A 20,943-nucleotide genomic window follows, 5' to 3' on the forward strand; every position below is an offset into this window, starting at 1 on the left:
GGAAACTAACTTCCATATTGGTTACTGATTAAATACAGATGCGTTCAGGTGACTGTGATTTTTAGAATACTCTTTAACAAACATGAATTCTTGTACATTTTATACAAATTAATTGTTTCCTTTCCTTTATGATTAAACTCTTAGAAGAGGCTGAGCACACACCCAAAACTCAAAGGAACAAGATACATGCCACATCAACCGCAAACAATATGCAACCCATAGTGTTGCTACCTTTGCAAAGAGTTGAAATCTGTTATGTTTATAAATTATGAAATAAAACGGACATTGCATATTGTTACTATTTAAAATTCCATAACAGGAGGTCCAGGTCTTTCACTTAGCTAAGTGTGTTGTTTTTAATACCAGGTTTAACTTCTGGATGCTTTACAGCAGTGACATTACACATGCTTCATCATTCACAAGCATCATTAATAATTTAATAGAATAGTACACATTTGTCTCCCTTTGCAGGAATATAGCAACTGTGTAACGATTTGGGACCACAGCACCAACAACCTACCTGTACGCTGTGGATGACAATGTTGGAGTATAAACTAGGATATACTGGTATTAAAATGGACATTGTAGTGAGATTTGTAGTTTTACTCCTATAAGCATTATCTCATGTGTCTGGAGAAAATACTAGCTAACAAACATAACTGCCTGGAGTTTTTATGTTATCTCCTAATCCTATCTTATTGTTTGAACGGCTTTGCTGAAAAATCCTCACAAATATTAATGCTAACTATATGGTTAGTAAACCCACATAGAAGCAGCTTACTAATCTGACCTTATAAAAACCTATAAGCAGTATAATTGGCTAACTTATCTACTAATGCAGAAGATCTAAGTTATTTGGGGAAACAGCTATAAAACAGTCATAAAATTTGAAGTCTCAGCTATCCACATGACTAAATTTTTGTGGCATGCAAAAACAAAATACAAACCCAAAACACCAACCTCCCTCCAGCCCCCAAAATAATAAACCTCTAAAAGGAACACAATCCACCATTCCCGACCCCACCCACTTTGTTTTTAAATGGGAATAAACTTGAAAACTGCTTCCAATTCTAGGCCACCCCAGAATATTATATACTACTTTTTCAGGGTAGCTGTATTTGTCTTTAAGAAACTCAAAACAGTTAAGTTATACAAAAACATGCATGCCCTTTAAATTCTGTTTTAAAGAAGAAAACAACTATTAACCAGGGATGCCATTCAACCCAGAATCTAGTACCACTGTTTTGCTTTGCTAAACGGGGAAGAATCCCCAGGGATTATGAAAATGGCAAGAGAAACAGGGGAATTAGAGCAACACCCACCTCACTCAAGAAGTGGCTGTGGGATCAAGAGTCTGAACTGGACCTGAACATATTCAAAACACCAGGATTTTTCCAGCCCAGACCCTAATCCCTGGTACTGCCTGGAAAAGACTTGGCTTCTGGGGGTGTGCTGCCCCCTAGGCCCCTTGGGTCTCTTTCGCTGGACTTTCACATCCTGATGTAGTGCCACTTCGTCTTGAAAGGTAGGGGGCTTCCACTTCCTTTCTGTAAGCAAGGAAGATTGGGTACAAGGGAGGTAAAAGGACAAGAGGGGGAATCTGTGAGCAGGGGAATCTCGGACAACTTACAAGAAGGGGTACGAAAAGCTAAAAGTTTTAAAACTGTGAATATATAAAGTTGTATAATGAAGGCCTACCTTCATTGTCATTTAAATTCTTCAAGAACTGAGAGTCTATTTTAGGGATTGGGCTTTTCGACAAACTCTGTATTCCTAACGCTGCTCTTAGCTGAAAAAAAAGTTTGGTACCACTGATTTTGAAGGTCCTCTTTCTAGGCAACGAATATCATAAAAAAATCTAATGATACTGTTCTCCAATTTTTCTATCCCAAATGTCAGAAGGTCTATGCAACCTGCCCATGTAAAGTTTTAGCCCACTTACTCCAGAACAATGGGAAATACATAGGAAGAGGCCTTCAAAGAAAATCAGCTGAACAGACTTCACTTCCTTCTCTCTCTTCATCAGAACAATTAACTCTACAAAAGCAGGCGGTGATACCTACTTTTTCATCTTCCCCACCCATCAAAACAAATGAAAATATAATCACTATGCAATTTTCATTTCTTTTAATTTACGCAGAACCCTTTCCCTAAAAACTCTTCCCCACCCCCACTTCCTTCATTACCCCCCTTTTCCCCTTAGTTTTTATAGGGAGAAACAAAACGGCTAATGCCATTTTACTGTGGGACAGGTTTTGATTACCAGTACATTGAATATGTAATTAGCTTCCCCTAAGCAACTATCTCTGCACAAACTGGTAATGTACCTAGCACCCTAGAAAGCAGCACTTACTCTGACCCAGCAGCCATATCTGAGTAGGATGTATCTGGTGTGGTGACTCCCAGAGGGACTGCAATGCTCATGTCGTCCAACACAGAAGAGAGTGGAAATCACGGGGTCCAATTAATGGAGACTGACCACTCGGAGAGTGGGGGTGAGCTGCAGAGCCTCGTCCAACATGTTACGGACATGAGGAATCCTGTCACAAAAATCAAACAATCTGGTAACCAGAGGGTTTTTCAAATTTAGCAGAAATGCACTGAATATTTTTCTCTTTGTTTAAGCAAAGATTTTAAGCAATATTCACAGGTTTGGCATGGGCTCTTCAAATTGCCTTATGCTTACTAAGTACAGCAGTCGATCAATTTTCCACAATGTGGCAAGTTACTATACCTTTTAACTTCTATTTTGTCTTTCTCAAAGGGAAATAGTAATCTGCTCGATTCATTAACAAGCACATTTCCTTCAATATGTACTTTATCCATTAAATAAACATTTTCGGGCAGCCTAGACCTAGAAAATGATTTTTTAAAACACTAGCTTATTGTTAGAATTATCCTAGGTTTAACCAAATTCTTTAACAATTCAAGGGCTTTTTTCTAGACATTACCAGCAGACAATGTTACTTTTCAAGTACATTAAAACAAATCAATTTGTCATTTGTGTTGGAATGAATATAGCTATTTCTGTCTTCTTTTGCCAGAAAACATTGTTCCTTCTTTTAAAACATTTATCTTACAGTGTATTTGAGGGAGTGATGCAATTATCTTAAACTATAATTTCGAGGTAATGTAAACAATACTAGCTATAAATAAAAACGTAAGCTGTAAGGGAGTACGTAAGAAATCTCTGCACCTTCTGTCCAATTTTGCTGTACACCTACACCTTCTCTGAAAAAAAAAAAAAAGAAAAAAATCGGTATCTTTGTTTAAAAAAACAACTCAAAAAACCTGAATGACACAGAGTAGTTTTCTGATAAAGGTGAGATGAATGATCTGGTCACCATGAACCAGTATATTCTAGAGAAGGAAGACATATAAACCGGTTAGGAGTTCAGGCCTCTGCTGAAGATGCTCAGGACCTGCCCTGGAGGGCTGCATTCCACAGCTGCTCTGGCTGCTGACTCCAGCTCCCGCCAACAACTGAGCCGTTAGTGCCAGCTTTGGTTGTTGGCATTTCGGAAATGAGTGGGCAGATGGGGATTTTCTCTCTGCCTTTCAGATAAATACTTGCAGACTAAGAGATTAGAGAACTTGGTACAAAGGGAAAAGGTATACTTAATCACGAATCTACAACTAGTGGATTCACTTGAAGGTAAAACACACCTTAAAAGATGACTCCTTAAAAGACACAATTTCATGAGATGGAAAAGTCAACGTGATCGCTAAACACCGAGCCTACTAATGATTTTTTGCAAAAAAGAACACAAAGTCATGGTTTATATACTTTATGACCAGAAAAATCAGACAGCAGAGAAGCCAATTAACACTAATATGAAAATGAAATCAAAAGTATGCAACAATGATTGAGTCAATTTGGGAAGTTAATAACACAGAGTTCAAATGGTAAATGATCCGAAATGTTTGAATCATATTTTTTTTAAAAAGATTTATTTTTATTGGAAAGTCAGACATACAGATAGGAGGAGACAGAAAGACCTTCCATCTGCTGATTCACTCCTCAAGCTGCTGCAATGGCCGGAGCTGTGCTGATTCAAAGCCAGGAGCCCGAAGCCTCTTCTGGGTCTCCCATGCAGGTGAAGGGTGTTAAGCCTCTGGGCCACTTGCACTGCTTTCCCAGGCCACAAGCAGGGAGCTAGACGGGAACTGAGGCCACAGGAATTAGAACTGGTGCCCATATAGGATCCTGGCACGTGCAAGGCAAGGACTTTAGCGGCTAGGCTGCTGCACCAGGCCCTGAATCTTTTGATATTTGAATAATGATGTGGACAAGAGAACCAACTATGAATGGTAAGTCAGCAAAAATCTGTAAGAATGCACACAGGTGACACTATTTTTGAGTGACATCTTAGAATGCTGGACTAGTCATAAATCATGACTCTTTTCTCTAATAGTGCTTTTATTTGGTATATATCCTCCGACTCCTTGGGAAACTGAACTGTAATCTGCAAATGATAGAACACAGATCCCTTACAAAAGGGCACAGTTAAATATTAGAAGCTGCTGCCCATATTTTTCATTTATTTTTTAAGGTGAATGCGTTTTTTTTTTAAAAGATTTACTTATTTTTTATTGGAAAGGCAGCTATACAGAGAGGAAGAGAGAGAGAGGAAGATCTTCCATCCGATGGTTCACTTCCCCAGGTGGCCACAACTGCTGGAGCTGAGCCAATCCAAAGCCAGCAGTCAGGAGCTCTTCCAGGTACAGGGTCCCAAGGCTTTGGGCCGTCCTCGACTGCTTTCCCAGGCCACAAGCAGGGAGCTGGATGGGAAGTGGAGCTGCCGGGACTAGAACCAGCGCCCAGATGGGATCCCAGCACATTTAATGTGAGGACTTTAGCCACTAGGCTATCGCGCTGGACCCCATGTTTCATTTTAACATCACTGTAAATATGCAGATTAAAATGGGAACCCCAAACCCAATCAACTGGTTTCACTAGAAAATCACAAGTTTGATAACCACCAAAATATCCTTCACAAGAAAAAAAGAATCAGAATAATGTGTTATATTTTCTTAAAAATATTTACTTCTAAAGGCAGAGTGACATACAAATGAAGAGAGATATTCCATCTACTGGCTCATTCCCAAATTGTTACAACCATCAGGGCTGGGTCCAGCTGAGGCCACGGGTGGCCATCCTCTGCGGCCTTGTCAGGTGCATTAGCAGGAAGCTGGAGCCAAAGCCCGGAGCAGCAAGGACTTGAATCACTGGAACAGGCTCTCTGATACGGGGTTGCAAGTGGCAGCAACACAGAGTCACAATGAAGGCTCATGTGTTACGTTTTGAGGAAAGGAAGGAAGGACATTCAACAAACCTCACTCATTACTCTTTGTCAAAGACACATTTTTACATGTAAGATAAAAGAAAACTTACAATTCTAAACTGACAGTTGGTATGTGTTCTTCTTAAAGATTTACTTTGCTTATTTGAAAGGCAGTTACAGAGAGAGAGAACAAGGTCTCCCGCCCGTTGGTTCACTCCAAAACCAGGAACTTCTGGTCTCTTACATGGGTGCAGGGCCCAAGCACTTGGGCCACTCTCTGCTGCTTTCCCAGGCACACCAGAAGGGGCTGGTTTAGAAGTAAGAGGTAGCATTTCGTTATAGTGAGATAAGCCTCCACGTACTATACTGGCATTCTCTATGGGTGCTGGTCCAGGTCCTGGCTACTCCATGTCTGAACTAACTCCCTGCTGCTGTGTCTTGGAAAGCAGCAGAGGATGGCTGAAAGTCCTTGGGCCCCTATGGCCATCTGAGGAGTGAACTGGAAGGAAGCTGTCTTTTCTCTTTGAAACTCCACTTTCCAAATAAAAATAAAACACATCTCTCTAAAAAAGAGTGGAGCAGCAGAAATACTAACTGGAGCCTATATGGGATATTAGCATTGCAGGTGGTAACTCAATCTGCTCTGTGCAACATTGGACCAAGTATATATTTTTTTCCTGACAAATTTTTGCAAATTTTTGAAGTACATATTATAAAGGAAAAAAGAAAAAGTTTATCCCTACATTCCCTACAGAAAACTCAACTCAGCTATTTTGGACAGCTGACAAATAACTTTTCTTAATTAATTTATTTTTTATTGTAAAGGCAAATTTATAGAAGGAAAGAGAGACAAAGAAGATGATCTTCCTTCCATTGGTTCACTGCCCAAGTGGCTGCAATAGCCAGAGCTGAGCCGATTGGAAGCCAGGAGTGTCTTCTGGGTCTCCGTCACTTCTCATTCTAAATCATGCGTTAACACAGAGGATGCTGATGCCAGTTCTGACAAAAAACTTTCAATTCTCATACATAACTCTAAGAATACGGCCCCCTCCCTGAATTCAGGTCAAATGTTACGTATCAAAATGCTAACTAGAGAACCATTAACGTATCACTGATATGCAAGATTTTTTTCTTTAAAGATTCACTAATTTAAGATTTACTTAGTTGTTTCAAAGTTGAAAAGATTTATAGAGTGAGAAGTAGAGGCCGATCTGAAAAGTGCTGATTGACTCCCCAAATGGTCGCAATGTCTGGGCCAGCAGCTTCAACTGGGTCTCCCCCTACCCCCGCCCCCCGTGGTCATCCTCTGCTGCTTTCCCAGGCACATTAACAGGGGGCTGGATCAGCAGAGGAGCAGCTAGAACTCAAACTGACACTCCTGTGGAATGTCGGCACTGCAAGTGGAGAATCTAACCTACTATGCCATGATCCTGAAGATTTATTTATTTGAAGGGTAGAGGAACAGCAACAGACAGAAACCAAAATGAGGAATCTTCCAGTTGCTGATTTACTCCCCCAATGTCTGGCTACCACCAAGGCTGGGTCAGGCTGAATCCAGGAGACCAGAACTCTACCTGGGTCTCCCATGGTGGCTGGGCCACCTTTGGCCATCTTTCGTTGCTTTGTCTGGTGCATCAGAAGGGAGCTAAATTGGGGGCAGAAAAGGCAGGACTGGCATGCGTGCTCCTATGAGAGGTCAGCAGCACAGACAGCTGCTTAACAACTAAGCTCCAATATCCACTAAGATTTTCTTAATAGCCTACTTTTATAATTCTAAACAACTGATTCCTTGGGACAAAGGCTGAGTAGCTATAGTTATTAATTTCAATTTGGAGATGTGTCCTGAAGACATTAAGAATTCACTGTCTCCAGGTGGAACAATTTCATTATCACTTTGTCTCTTCCAACCATAATATAATCTGAAAGGAGTATGAATTTTGGTCCTTTTTTTTTTTATCAACTACTTCAATTCTTCTCACCAGAATTAAGCCAGATAAACAGAGTAGGTTCAGGAATCTTTGCTAAATCAACCATGAGCACCACTGCCACAAATGATTTCAGGTCATTAAAATGGGGGGGTGAAGGGAGGAAACGCTCAACAAAAGAAACCAACCAGAAACTAAAAAGGATTTACTTAAGCCAGTCACCTTTATATAGACCTCTGAATAGGAAGTCCCCCCAAATTATCTGCCAGTAGCTCTGAAGACCTAGAAAAAGTTGAGACACAAATTAGCATAGTAATCTAAAGGTACATAGAATACAATTCTACAGAAACATTCATGACAATTTTGTTTCATTTCGTATACTGTACTGCGTTGTCTACCATTCCATGTTCTATCTAGAACTAAATATCTGTTCTGTAACCTTCACAGCCCGTTTTCCTATAAAACCAGAAACTAAGCAGAAGGCCAGGAAGGACGTTTGAATCAGGAAGCAGTTAACACTCCATCACTGAAGGACGTTTGGAATCAGAATGCTTGTCAATTTCCCATTTTTTTGGCTAAGTGGCGCTTCTTCACAGCTAAACCCTTCTCAAATTTAGTGGCTTTTCTTCCACTGAAAGTTAAACTTACTTTTCAGTTAGACAAGTACATACCAACAGCTATTAAACAAGTTCATACTATTCCTTTTGTCTACCTCATCACAGCCCATCTTATCCTCCTGTACTACTGACAAAAGTTGAGTTGCATTCGCGGTCAACTTCACAATGGAAAACATGATGAAAAGTGGAGCTTATATTTGATTTTTTATTCTCAAACAGACATTCCAGCAATTTTTTGGGGGAAAATCATCAGTTTTTCTTACATCTATTACTTTTTTTTTCCAAGGAGTCCTTTTTTTTTTTTAAAGATTTATAGTTCACTCCCCAAGTGACTGCAACAGCTGGAGCGCAGCTGTTGCAAGGAGCCAGAAGCTTCTTCCAGTTCTCCCATGCGGGGTGGGGGGGGGGGGGTTGGGACTTTAATTGGGCTGTCCTCTGTTGCTTTCCCAGGCCACAAGCAGGGAGGTGGAAAGGAAGTGGAGCAGCTGGAACACAAACTGGCACCCATATAGGATCCCAGCAGCTACAAAGTGAGGAGAAACAGAAAGGAAGATCTTCCATCTGACGACTCACTGCCCCAGGTGATGGCAAAGGCTATAACTGAGCCAAACCGAAGTCAGGAACCCGGAGCCTCTTTCGGGTCTTCCACGCAGGTGCAGGGTCCCAAGGCTTTGGGCCATCCTCCATTGCTTTCCCAGGTCAGAAGCAGGGAGCTGGATGGGAAGTGAAGCCACCCGGTCCAGTGCGCTCAAGGCGAGGACTTTGGGCCACGGCGCGGGGCCCACATTGCTGTTTAATGGTTTTCTATTTTAAAACTAGAAAATAAAGTATGCTTTAAAAACAGTTGTAAATAATATACTTAAAACTCTAAAAACAGAAGGGATACAAGTGTACTAGTGAAAGGAAGTAAACCGAAGTAGAAGTATTTTTTTTAAAGCACCTGCAATTTTGAAAAGAAGACAGTAAGGGGAGCAAAGTACATGAGTCAGCATACAACAGGAGTAGCTTCAATTCAACAGAATTAGCACTAAAGGAACACTCTACTAGAATCCACAGGCAAGCAGAAGAGATCACAGTTGCTAAGCTCCAACAAGCGGATGGATTCAGAACCAGAACCAGCTCCCACATATTCTTTGAGAAGTCACCATTTAAAGTTTCCAGTGAAAAGGATGTTTAAAAGAACATGCCAGAAACTATTTATCATTATCCTATCTTTTCAATTGGGTTTGGAAATGGTCAATAGTTTCTATATTACAATCCTGACAGTCTCTTCCTTCTGTGACCTGGGGGGTGGGGGGACACAAGACCCGTATGATCTGCTTGGTCACCCGCAAAGAAGACAAACAAAAAGTGTTTTAAGAATCCAACAGAGATTTCAGAAGAAATTGCATCAGACAGGTGAGCCGGAAGCAGCTGGGAGACAAGAATTCAGTAAATACCCAATCCAATGAAAGAAATTCAGAACAAGCCAGCTTCAGTCCTCTTGCGAAGCCGCCTGGCAGGAGGAGTGCCGCGGCAGCAAAGAGAGCAGGCCTCACATGCTTCAGACAGTCCTTGCATTGAGGCTGTGGACCTTGGCTGTTCTCCCAGAAATGATGCAATCTTGATGAACAAGATCTGCTGCCAGAAAAACAATTGTTAACAGCCTCTGCAGACAGCAACTCAGCCAAAAAGCCATCTCTGACCCAGCTCTCCATAAACCACCAGATTGCCAAAACTCTTCCTCAATTTCATATATTTAGATACATAAGCTATTTTCTCAAAATGTCCTTTTTCTTTTAATAGCTCAGACTTTACAATACTCATTACTGATCACTAAATTTAAATGAAGCACTGAGTATTTTTTACTTCTATATTTTTTCAAGCATACTGACAGTAAGGAATTTATATACTGAAAATTTGCATTTATATTTCTCCCATAAGAAACCATTTGGGAAAGTAGTGGCTACCCTAAGTGTAAAAACTGCCATGGAGGGATACTTGCCTACCAATAGTTAAATTTAAAATTGTAAAAGAGAAATTTGATTTATTGTAAAAGATAAATTTATGTTGCTACACATTTAAAGCTTTTGGCAGGAGGGGGCAGGGAATGTCAAAATGCTGCTCTTCCAGTCACTGGGCTACAGGTCTGAAACAACTTGCTGAATTCCTCTATTTTGCATAACAAGTTTATTTTTAAAGGCATATAGACAATAAACAAAGTAAACATGTAAAAAAAACTGCCATGGAATCTAGTACCCAAATATAAGATCTCCAAGTACAAATAGGCAATACTGCATAGTATTAGACCCAAAACAGTTTACTTCACAGACACTTGTTAAAAAATTTACTTTTATTTAAAACGCAGATCTACAGCAATAAGAGAGAGAGAGAGAGATCATCCATCTGCTAGTCTACTCCACAAACGGCCACAACAGCCACAGCTGAGCCAATCTGAAGCCAAGAGGCAGGAGCTTCTTCCAGGTCTCCCACCGGGTTGCCAAGAGCCAAGGACATGAGCCATCTTCCACCGCCTTCCCAGGTCACCAGCAGGAAGCTGGACTGAAGTACAACAGCCGGAACATGAATCGGCACCCATATGGGATGCCAAGGGTCGTTTTAGCCTGTTGGGCTAATGTACCGGCCCCTCACAGATACCTTTGAAACTATGTAAGTCATAGCATGTTAAATATTGGCATCTATTAGAGAAAAATTTCCTTTGTAAAGCCTGACACAAAGTAGATGAAACAGCACTGCCACACAATGTTATTCTTAATGTCCCCTTTTCTGAGAAGCAATGACATTGGTTCAGATCTTACTATGGGGCCAAAGCTTGTTTTTATGTTGTGACCCAAAATTTACCATTTAAAAGCCAAAGTGAAAATATTTTTAATCTAAAAACCTCCCTAAAACTCTCATTAACCAGGCCTGTTTTTTTTTAAACTTTAGATATCAAATTATTCATGCATTATTGTATTCTTTTCATTTACTAAAAAAAGTTTGCATACAATAAATCTCAGTTCTCCAAATTCCAACTAGTCAGAAGTTACAAACAAGCAACTTTCTTGTGTGAAAGCAGCTGCCCTTAAACACCACCTAAGATATATCCTGGGGCCTAGTGGCCAAAGCCCTCACCTTGCATCCACAGGAATCATATATGGGTGTTAGTTCCTGTCCTGGCTGCTCTACTTCCCATCCAGCTCCCTGCCTGTGGCCTGGGAAAGCAGTAAAGGACAGCCCAAAGCCTTGGGGCCCTGCACCCACGTGAGAGACCTGGAAAAGGCTCCAGGCTCTGGATTGGCTCAGCTCTGGCCATTATAGCCATGTCGGGAGAGAACCAGCAGATGGAAGATCTTTCTCTCCGTATCTCCTTCTCTCGGTAGATGAACCTTTCCAACAAAAATAAATAAATCTTAAAAAATAAAAAAAAGGGCCTGGCAACGTGGCAGAGCGGCTGTCCTCTGTTGCTTTCCCAGGCCACAAGCAGGGAGGTGGAAAGGAAGTGGAGCAGCTGGAACACAAACTGGCACCCATATAGGATCCCAGCAGCTACAAAGTGAGGACTTAGCCACTAGGCTATTGTGCTGGGCTCAGAAGTCAAATTTAATACTAGTCACAATAAGTTATCAACACCCGGAATGTGTTAATACATCACACATGAAAAAAGCTGTTCGGGGCCCGGCGGCATGGCCTAGCGGCTAAAGTCCTTGCCTTGAACGCGCCAGGATCCCATATGGGCGCCGGTTCTAATCCCAGTAGCTCCACTTCCCATCCAGCTCCCTGCTTGTGGCCTGGGAAAGCAGTTGAGGATGGCCCAAAGCTTTGGGACCCTGCACCCGTGTGGGAGACCTGGAAGAGGTTCCAGGTTCCCGGCTTTGGATCGATGCAGCACCGGCCCGTTGCGGCTCACTTGGGGAGTGAATCATCGGATGCAAGATCTTCCTCTCTGTCTCCTCCTCTCTGTATATCTGACTTTGTTTAAAAAAAAAAAAAAAAAAAAAAAAGAAAGCTGAAATCAACATCATTTTATTTATTCTACAGAATAATGAACCAACAGGTAAGACAGGAGAGCCTGGAAGCATTAAATGATTTTAATAGAACAGGAAATAAATAAATTTAATTCAGTTAAGAACAAAAACATAAAAAAAATTCTCAAGATAGTTAAAATAGCCATTAAGCGAGATTGGCAGCAATTAAGAACTGTTGAACCATCAAAACCACTTGAGCAGGGCCCTTGGAACACGCCCCACATCCAGGACCTGGGATGGGTGGGAGGCCTTTCTCTCCCCCTTAACTCCAGATACAGAAAAAGAGGGAGGGGATGTGGAAACAGTGGTCTTATCCACTTTCCCGCAGCCTTTGACCCTTTGTGCCATAATCAACTAGTAAAGATTATCAAAATAAAATAATTTTAAAAATTAAAAATGAAACAGCCATTAAGATTCAATTTCTGAATGTGGTTATTCAGAATTTGATTACTTGTTATATAAGAAAGTTGAGCATTAATGAGTTTCATTTCTCTTTTGTTGACTATATAAATAGTAAAAAAGTGAAATGGGAAAGTATTAAGAGTCTTTTGCTGACAACTTTGACTTTCAACTTAATATTTAAATCAAAGAAGTTTAAAATACAGGATACATGACACTTTTATCTGTATGAGCATCTGGTCTGAGAACTAATGTGGCAACTGTGTGATGGTCTCATTGTCCTTTTCCAGTCCAAGCCCAAGTAACATACAGATGCATACAGCTTGGGAGCAGGAAAAGCAGCACAAAAGTGAAGAAACTGCCAAGTTAGCCTACAACTCAATTAGTTTGCTGACCTCAGAAAAAATCATTTTATACAGATTAACTCTAAAAATTTCAAAATAAAAGCTTCATTGTATTCTTCCTGCTCCAAGTTTCTATGAATCCCTAGTTTTCACTGCCAACTAGCTGAGGCAATGTAGGTCACGTCTTTGAGTCAGCTTTCCCATCCATAGACCAAACCACAGCTAAATGAGTTTAAGTGGTTTTCTGGTCCAAGGAGAATGTGTGAAGATGCCTAAAAATTATTTCCACTTCTCCATCAGCCTGTATTCCAGCTACACTACATCATATAACATGGAAATAAATGGATGGAGAGATGGGCTAAGCATCAGAAGGAAATGAGAGTATTGCTAGGAAATAAGGAGATGACCTCTAAGCATAAAGAGGTGGAGCAAAAAGTCTGTTTTTACTGGGACAGCCTAAGTTATAGTGAGGCGAGTTCACACACACAAAGGATCCAGGGTAAAGTCAGAAAAGGAACCAAATACTTGGACAAATGTTAAAAGGTTAAAGAAACAACATACTTAGTAACTTAGAGCCAAGACAAAATTTTGCTTTCTCCTATCTCTCTACAACACCAGTTTATCCCCCTGATTCCTTTGCTTCAATCTGTCTTCTTTCTAGGGGCCACTAGATTTGACATATCAAATTAATGTCTACACATGCTCTGAGTCTATGTAAATAGCAGGCAAGAAAAAGCCCAAACCAAAACAAAAACCCCACAATGAATCCATACTATGAATATCCCTACCAAAAAAACCCAAACAACAATAAAGCCGTATTAGACTTTAGTACTACCTGGGATGAGGAACACCAGCAGTAGGATAAGACTATAAATGTAAGTGAAATTATTTTAAGCTAAAAAAGAAAAGGAGTATTTTGTTTACACAACATTAGCAATGATCAGACACTTGCTGAAATGATACTATGCCTAGATTCCTTGTATACTTAACAATTAGGCTGCTAAGTATAAAATGAAAGTGATGCTTACAAATCTACATTCCTTAACTCTGCCAGAGGGTAGGTACTAACTATGAGGCTCAACAGGCTTTAGGACCTGCACTCGCAGGAAGATGGCCATTCCTACTTCTACATCTCCTCTATGCATTCAGCTTTAACGCTTAACCTTCCCACGTGAACCACTTCTGCTTACTCCAGAGGATGTTCTTTTAAGAGGCATTCAGATCTAACTTATTAGTATTGGTAAATTCTCCCAGTTTATGAAAACATAGACTTTCAGGGTTTAGAGCATAATTCATTTATCTTTAGAAGGATTTATTTAAGCTAGGAGGCAGGAGCTTCTTCTGGGTCTCCCACATGGATACAAGAATGCAAGAACTTGGCCTATTTTCCTCTTTGTTCCCAGGGCATTAGCAGCCAGGATCCCAACTGCTGCCCCTTGGGGATACCAGAGCTGCAGGCAGAGAATCCGATAACCAAGCCACCACAACAGACCCCTTTTTAAAAGAGAAAGAAACAGCTATAAAAGTATTAACTCTGGGGATAGCAGGGTGGTGTGGCATCCCTTATGGTGCAAGTTTGAATCCCTGATCAACTTCTGATCCAAATTTCTGCTAATGCGCCTGGGAAAGCAAATGGCCTTAGTTACCTCCATGGGGGACCCAGAAGTAGTTTCTGGCCCCTAGTTTTTTTCTTTTTTAAACTTAAAAAATTTTTTCTTGGGCTCGGCGGCGTGGCCTAGTGGCTAAAGTCCTCGCCTTGAATGCCCCGGGATCCCATATGGGCGCCGGTCCTAATCCCAGCAGCTCCACTAGGACCTTAGCCACTAGGCTACAGTGCCAGGCCCTGTAACTGCCTTTTAAATAAATTACTCTTTTTTTATATTTTATTTTTTTATTCATTGATTACATTGTATTATGTGATACAGTTTCATTGGATAAATTACTCTTTTAAAAGAAAAATAAAGTGTTACGTCAGATCATTCACACACACAGTGGTAGAGCTGAGAAGAACATTAAGATTTCAACATGCAGCCTCATTTATTCAAGCCCTTACTACTTTAGGCAACATGTGAACTACAACTACTTGACTTTATTGAGCAGCAAATATTATTGCTGTAATTGAGACACACAAATTTGGATTAAAATTCTTATCTCTGTTGGGAATTTGTGTTTACTGATCTGCCATCTTGTTTTGTTTATGTATCATTCAAGAAACAAGTAAATAAAAAAATATAAGTATATAAACTGTGAAATGTTATTTCAATATTTCTTTTTTTAAAAAAAGATTTATTTATTTTAATTGGAAAGGCGGAGGATATACAGAGAGGAGGAGAGAGAGAGCAAGATCTTCCATCCATTGATTCATTCCCCAAGTAACTGCAATGGCTGGAGTTGAGTGAATCTGAAGCCAGGAGCCAGGAGCTCTTCTTGGTCTCCCACACAGGTGCAGGGTCCCAAGGCATTGGGCCGTCCTAGACTGCTTTCCCAGGTCACAAGTAGGGAGGTGGATGGGAAGCAGGGCCGCCGGGATTAGAACCAGTGAACATATGGGATCCCACGTGTTCAAGGCGAGGACCTTACCCACTATGTTATCACACTGAGCCCTCACGATTTCTTTAAACCAAAGTATAAGAGTGGGCAAATAAGTTTAGGTTTGCCTAAATACAGGAATGGGGAAAATCCTATTAATGTGTCTCTACATGTAAGCAAAACTGAATGGAAAACAGCAGGATCTCTCCCAAGAAAGACCATTCTAACCCACTTTAGTAGTTTAGCAGTAACCATGCAAGTTCTATGAATAGCTGCCAGGACACAAAGACGGTTCTCCTTCCGTCTATAGTTCTACCAATAAAAACACTTAGTAACTTTTCACAAAAAGAAAATTCATAAATTTTACAAGAACATTAAGGAGGAAACATCAAATTGTCATGTGACCAGCCCTCCTTCAAAGCTAAAATGTGCAACTGGTGCAACTGCAATGTTTTTGGAATCTTTGTATGAATATCTACTTCTCCCTTTCACAATGCCAGTATTCATTAAAAAAAAAAAAAGACTTACTGGATGGCCTTAGCATATTGATTATGAAAATCATCCTGCAGCCATCTTTTATTTTCACACACCTCTGAGTTCTGGGCTTAAGTGGTGGCAGGGCTAAAGTCTCTTGAATTTAAAATAATTTTAACCCTAACTTCTCTTCTATAGTGCTTTCTTTGCAAGACCCCATATTACAGAACAAAGTCCTAACATAAAAATTAACGTCAAACTATCAAGAATTATGGAACCCAGTTTTAAGTAGATATGCTATTGTCCTCTGAAGTTCTTATGAATAGGTTACAGTTGCTTTTTCAGTAAGTTTGGATTGAGATCTTTAAATAAAACCAAATAAACAGTATTTTAAAATCACAGTATTTTCTTACAGTGTCCCTTGAGAAAACTTTAGAATGCACCAAACTCTAAATTTCTTCTTCCAGTAATGAGAAAAATTATGCTAGCCATCTGTAATCTAGCTGGCAGCTCTAGAATTCTGACTGCAAGTGCAAGTTAACAAGAGATTTAAGTCCTTCGTTTTCAAACAAATTATCAAAACTGTTCCACCAGTTCTGCCTTGTGGTATAAAACATGATGCCTCAATCTTAATCACCTTTCAAAAGAAAAGATGTCCAGAAACTATGAGAGGCAGAACCAAAGCATTGATTTGTAGCACAATCTCAAATTTATTTGGTATATTCCATTACATGATACTAGATATCCACAAGGTACAAACCAACGGCCTGCCCAGACGGAGGACATGAACTCTCTTCTTGTTGTGCTGGCTCTAGCATCTGAATGCACTAGCAGATTCTTCTCCTTTGCAACGTTTCAGATTCTTTTAGCGTTACTCAACAGATGGTGTCAAAACTGCATCACACAGTGAACTGGTCTATTTCCGAGCTTTCAAGCCCCAATCTATTCTAAACTCTTCTCTTACATTAATATTTCCAGGATATAAGAACTTTGCTAATTATTATGCCATATTAGGAATCTACAATGGCTCTCTTAATACTTATTGGGTTAATTCAAACCCTTCTGCCCAAATTGAACAAAGGCAGTCTTTGTTACCTACCCATGAATCAGCTTTCTTCCCCTTAAAATTTGTTCACACTATTTATATCTTGTCCATTGTTGCTGTTTTTTTTTTCCACCTTAAGATTTGCTTGATATGAGATGCAGAGTGAAAGAGCACCGGAAGAGTTCAATTTCATTTCCCAAAGCCTGCAACAGTAAAAGCTGAGCCAAAGTTCCAGACCAGTGGCTAAGAACTCAGCCTGGAGTGTCCCATGTGGGTGTCAGGGATGTGAAAACTTGAGCCATCACCTGTTTTCTCCTGGAATACCTACTGGCAGAAAGACAAAGTCAAGAATCTAGCTGGGACTCCAACCCAGGACTCTTAACATGAAGTGCATGTCCCCCGAATGGTGATAAATTACAGCAAAAGACTTCTGTTCTACGTTATAAAAATTTTTAGTGTAAAATGTCAAACAAAAATAAAACCAGAGAAAACTCTTCAATGCCCTCCAGGGTGCCAACTTAGCTTTAATCAACATTTAACCCATGGCCAATATTATTTTAGCCCTAACTTCTTCCCCTCCTGGGATTATTTTATAGCTACCTCCAAATGTATCAGTTGTGTCTGTAACACCTGCTGAGTACTGGAGAAGTCCCTTGTTTATCCTAACAAGTGAAAAGAGTATGTGAGAGGAGCCTGCTCACCACATGACAGGCAGTGACAAGGAATCAAGAGCACTCATCCTTTTGCAGAGGTGCCGATGACTGAAAAGCCTCCAACACATCAGCTGCTACATTTGCTGAGTAATGTAAATGTTCCAGTTATGCATATATGGCTATTCAAAATGTCCTTACCAAAACTGCTTTTTTTGGGGGGGAGGAGGGGAGAAACCAGTTGATAGCCTAATGGTTAAATCATTGTCTTGCATTCTTCCAGATCTCTCCCACATGGGTTCAAGGTCTCACGGATTTTAGCCAAAATCCTTGCCTTGCAACCACCAGGATCTCATAAGGGTGCCGGTTCGTGTCTTGGGCACTCCACTTTCTTTCCAGCTCCCTGCTTGCGGCCTGGGAAAGCAGCAGAGGACTGCCTTGGAACCCTGCAGTCAGGAAGAAGCTCTTGGCTCCAGCCTGGATCTCTGGCAATTGTGGCCAGCCGAGGAGTGAACCAGTGGATGTAAGCTTTCTCTGTCTCTCCTTTCCGTATATGTGACTTTGCAATTAAAAAAAAAAAAAAAAAAACTTAACAAAAAAATCAGTTTATAATAAATTTTCTGAACTTCTCAGGAATGTCAGTTTCTTCTTATAGGTGAGCAAACTACAAATGAATACATAACTCCCAGTTGTGACATACAAAATGGATATATATACAACATATGAAAATGGATGAAACACCTCCAGAAAGTGGCATTAAGTGTGATATTCTATAAATGTGTACATCAAACACAGAGGTAATTACACACCACTACAAAGCCAAGTATTCACTGAAATGATACCGGTAGCAAATGAAACTTAGAATTTTTTGTAATTTAAAAAGAAACAGCAATCTAAGATAAGGATCAACCCAAAGAAATTCTACTACACATTGATAAACTTTTCCTGAATGAAGCACTAACTTCTATGTATCCATACTAGGTTACTGAGTAAATGCAGTCTGGAAAGGTGAACACAGTCACTCCCCTGGAAGCCTCTGAGGATGACCAGCTGGGACCAGCTGGCCATATTCAGAAACCTCAACACTTATCACCATTCAAATCATTGTAAATATTTAGTTCTGCAGCTCTGAGAACAAAAAACTACTTAAAACATTGACACAGATCCTAATTAATTCTTAAGTAAACTAGCTCCAAGGTACTAACAGCATTTCTTAGTTAACACATACAACTACTGCAAGCTGCCCTGAATTCTTATGCAAAATACAGTAACAATACATACTGCAAAAATTTCCCAGTTATCTTATTCTTTTGTGTCCTTTGTGTATTTCTATTGATTTTTCCTGTCACAGTAGGGTCTGCAAACCCCAAAATTCTAGCACTGCACAAAGTGGAGTAAAACACAAATCAGGTTAGGATTTCCACTTATTTGCCATTTTTCTTTCCCTTCAAATATCTTCTGTTCACAGACTTATCTTTTCCAAATGCTCATAAACATTGTTTTTGAAAACTATATTTTGTTTTCCAAGATTTGGTAACCACTGCAAATACTTAGACTTTTTAAAAATTACATGTTCGAGGTTTTAACAAACCTCTTGTAATAAATCATTAATAACTTTAAAATATTATTAAATTGTTCTCAACCTTTCTGGGGGAAAAAACTTTTCTCAGAGTGCAAAAATTTTTATCAGCCTGTTATAAAAAGAGCAAAAAATGAAGAATATAACAACACTTCTACGTAAGATCCTTTCATTTTTCTGTTCTCAAAGAGCATTATCTATTTAGTCAAGGCAGAACTGATCAGTACATGTTCTGATGGAATAATACAAAGAATGACAAAAATGAAAGCAAAGATCCCTTCCTTAAAAGACACGTCTTGAGCCCAATGGGTCAAGCAACAAATCACCTTGAAGCCCTCCTGTACAACTGAGGGATGTGCTTTATTCAATTCTAATTTCTAAAACAATCTTACAAGCAATCCTCAAATACTGCTCTTCGCCTATTAAACCCAGTTCCTCTCACGAATGGCTCTAGTGGAAGTCCTCATCAAGTGACCTGGTAACACCTAGGTGGAGCTTGCTGTTTTTCTCAAGCTTTTTCAAGCCCAACACTTCTAAGCTATTGTTTGAGCACAAATACTCGCATGAATTACACCATTCCTGCTTTGGCAAATTGCTCAATGGAACAGTACTTGCCTTAATCTCTTCAAGGGGATCTATGATGAATGCTTATTAGGCTATCAGTCTGTTATGTTACAAAAACACTAATTTACAAACTAAAAATCTTTGAAGATAAACATTCTGGTGCTGTGACTACCTTCCTTAATCTTTCTGAATACAAATTACTTAGGGGAGTCTCACCTGACTTCTAGACCTAACATTTTTCTTTGCAGAAATCAAAAACCCCACAACACCCAAAACCGAGCTTACTCAGTACAATTAAACACCAATTTATATTAGTTGGCTTAACTTCTAGCAGCAAAATAATTTGCAAAATCCCAAACAGGGGTCCAGCGCAGTAGCCTAGTGGCTTAAATCCATGTGCTGGGATCCCATATGGGTGCCGCCCTGCTTCCCCCATCCAGCTTCCTGCTTGTGGTCTGGAAATGCAGTCCAGGACGGCCCATAGCCTTGGGACCCTGCACCTAAATGGGAGACCTGCAGGGAGTTCCTGGCTTTGCATTGGCTCAGCTCTGGCTGTTGCCGCCACTTGTGGAGTGAATCTGAGTTTCCAATAAAAATAAAACAAATCCTATTAAAAAAAAATCAAGCAACTTCAAGCAATACATTTCTAATGTTTAAAAGGATGATGAATCTTGAAAAGAATTTGTGCTTTATTAAAAAGCTCCTTTTGTCTATTAAATTTTTTAAGTGTGATTTTATAGGAAACAAATTAGCACTGGCATATGTATAAAGTCAGAAGCTTCAAATTTAGTGAGATGCCAATCTCTTGTTGGTTAGCCAAGTTGGTTCTGTTCATACAAGTGGGTCCACAAACACTAGGTGCTACCTGAAGCCTGTGAATGCTATTCATCCTAGGTAAGTTTCAGATAGTAATTTAGAGGACTCATCAAATATTCTCAAAAACTTCCCCAAAAAACTCTAACATAAATGGATGCTTATTTTTTATCTGCCACTGTTTCTTTATATGCATTAATTAATGTAATGCCACAACTTTGAGAAAGCTACTATTCTCATTTGGCCAAAGAATTAAACTCGCCAGAGTAATCAACATCAACAAGAAGTTGATCTATGCAACTTCTGAACATATTATCATTAATCACCATTACTGAGTTATATGACATATCCTGACTTAAAATGTTGTTAGTCTATATCACATATTAGAATGTGCACATTCCTGAAATGTGGTACATTCAACATATTGTTAGGAAAGATAAAACCATGTGACTAAGGGGAAAACTTGAATTTTGAAAATTAGAAAACAGATGCATCCTTCCTAGGTATCACCTAAATCTCAGGTCTGATCTAAGGGTGAACTATTCGCCACATGTTAACAGAGGGAGGTTTTGGCAAATTCAAACACTGCTTTCGTGGCTGGTATTTCTGATCCAGCTCCCTGCTGACTGTACCTGGGAAAGCAGTGGGGGGTGACCTAAGTGCTCGGGCCCCCGTACCCGTGTGCACACAGGGAGGAAGCTGTGGGCTCCTG

General features: G+C 40.0%; 1 protein-coding gene across 16 annotated transcripts in view; it reads right to left on the reverse strand.

Annotated features, from left to right (window-relative positions):
• SETD5 (SET domain containing 5) overlaps positions 1-20,943 on the reverse strand; it is a 75,463-nt gene that overhangs the window by 41,055 nt on the left and 13,465 nt on the right. For 5 of the 16 annotated variants that reach the window (XM_058678746.1, XM_058678748.1, XM_058678743.1 and 2 more), the window contains exons 2-5: positions 7,433-7,492; positions 2,354-2,540; positions 1,699-1,789; positions 1,323-1,547 (exon numbers count right to left, since the gene is read on the reverse strand). Coding sequence is in view for 5 of the 16 variants with exons in the window: in XM_058678750.1 (XP_058534733.1) it covers positions 2,354-2,424 (71 nt within the window). In the remaining 11 variants the exon portion in view is untranslated. Of the gene's footprint in view, positions 1-1,322; positions 1,548-1,698; positions 1,790-2,353; positions 2,541-7,432; positions 7,493-20,943 lie in introns of those variants that run through there. The other 11 variants (XM_058678750.1, XM_058678747.1, XM_058678749.1 and 8 more) reach the window with 5 other exon arrangements.

The sequence above is a fragment of the Ochotona princeps genome, chromosome 21 (genome assembly GCF_030435755.1).
Source record: "Ochotona princeps isolate mOchPri1 chromosome 21, mOchPri1.hap1, whole genome shotgun sequence".
Classification (NCBI taxonomy): domain Eukaryota; kingdom Metazoa; phylum Chordata; class Mammalia; order Lagomorpha; family Ochotonidae; genus Ochotona; species Ochotona princeps.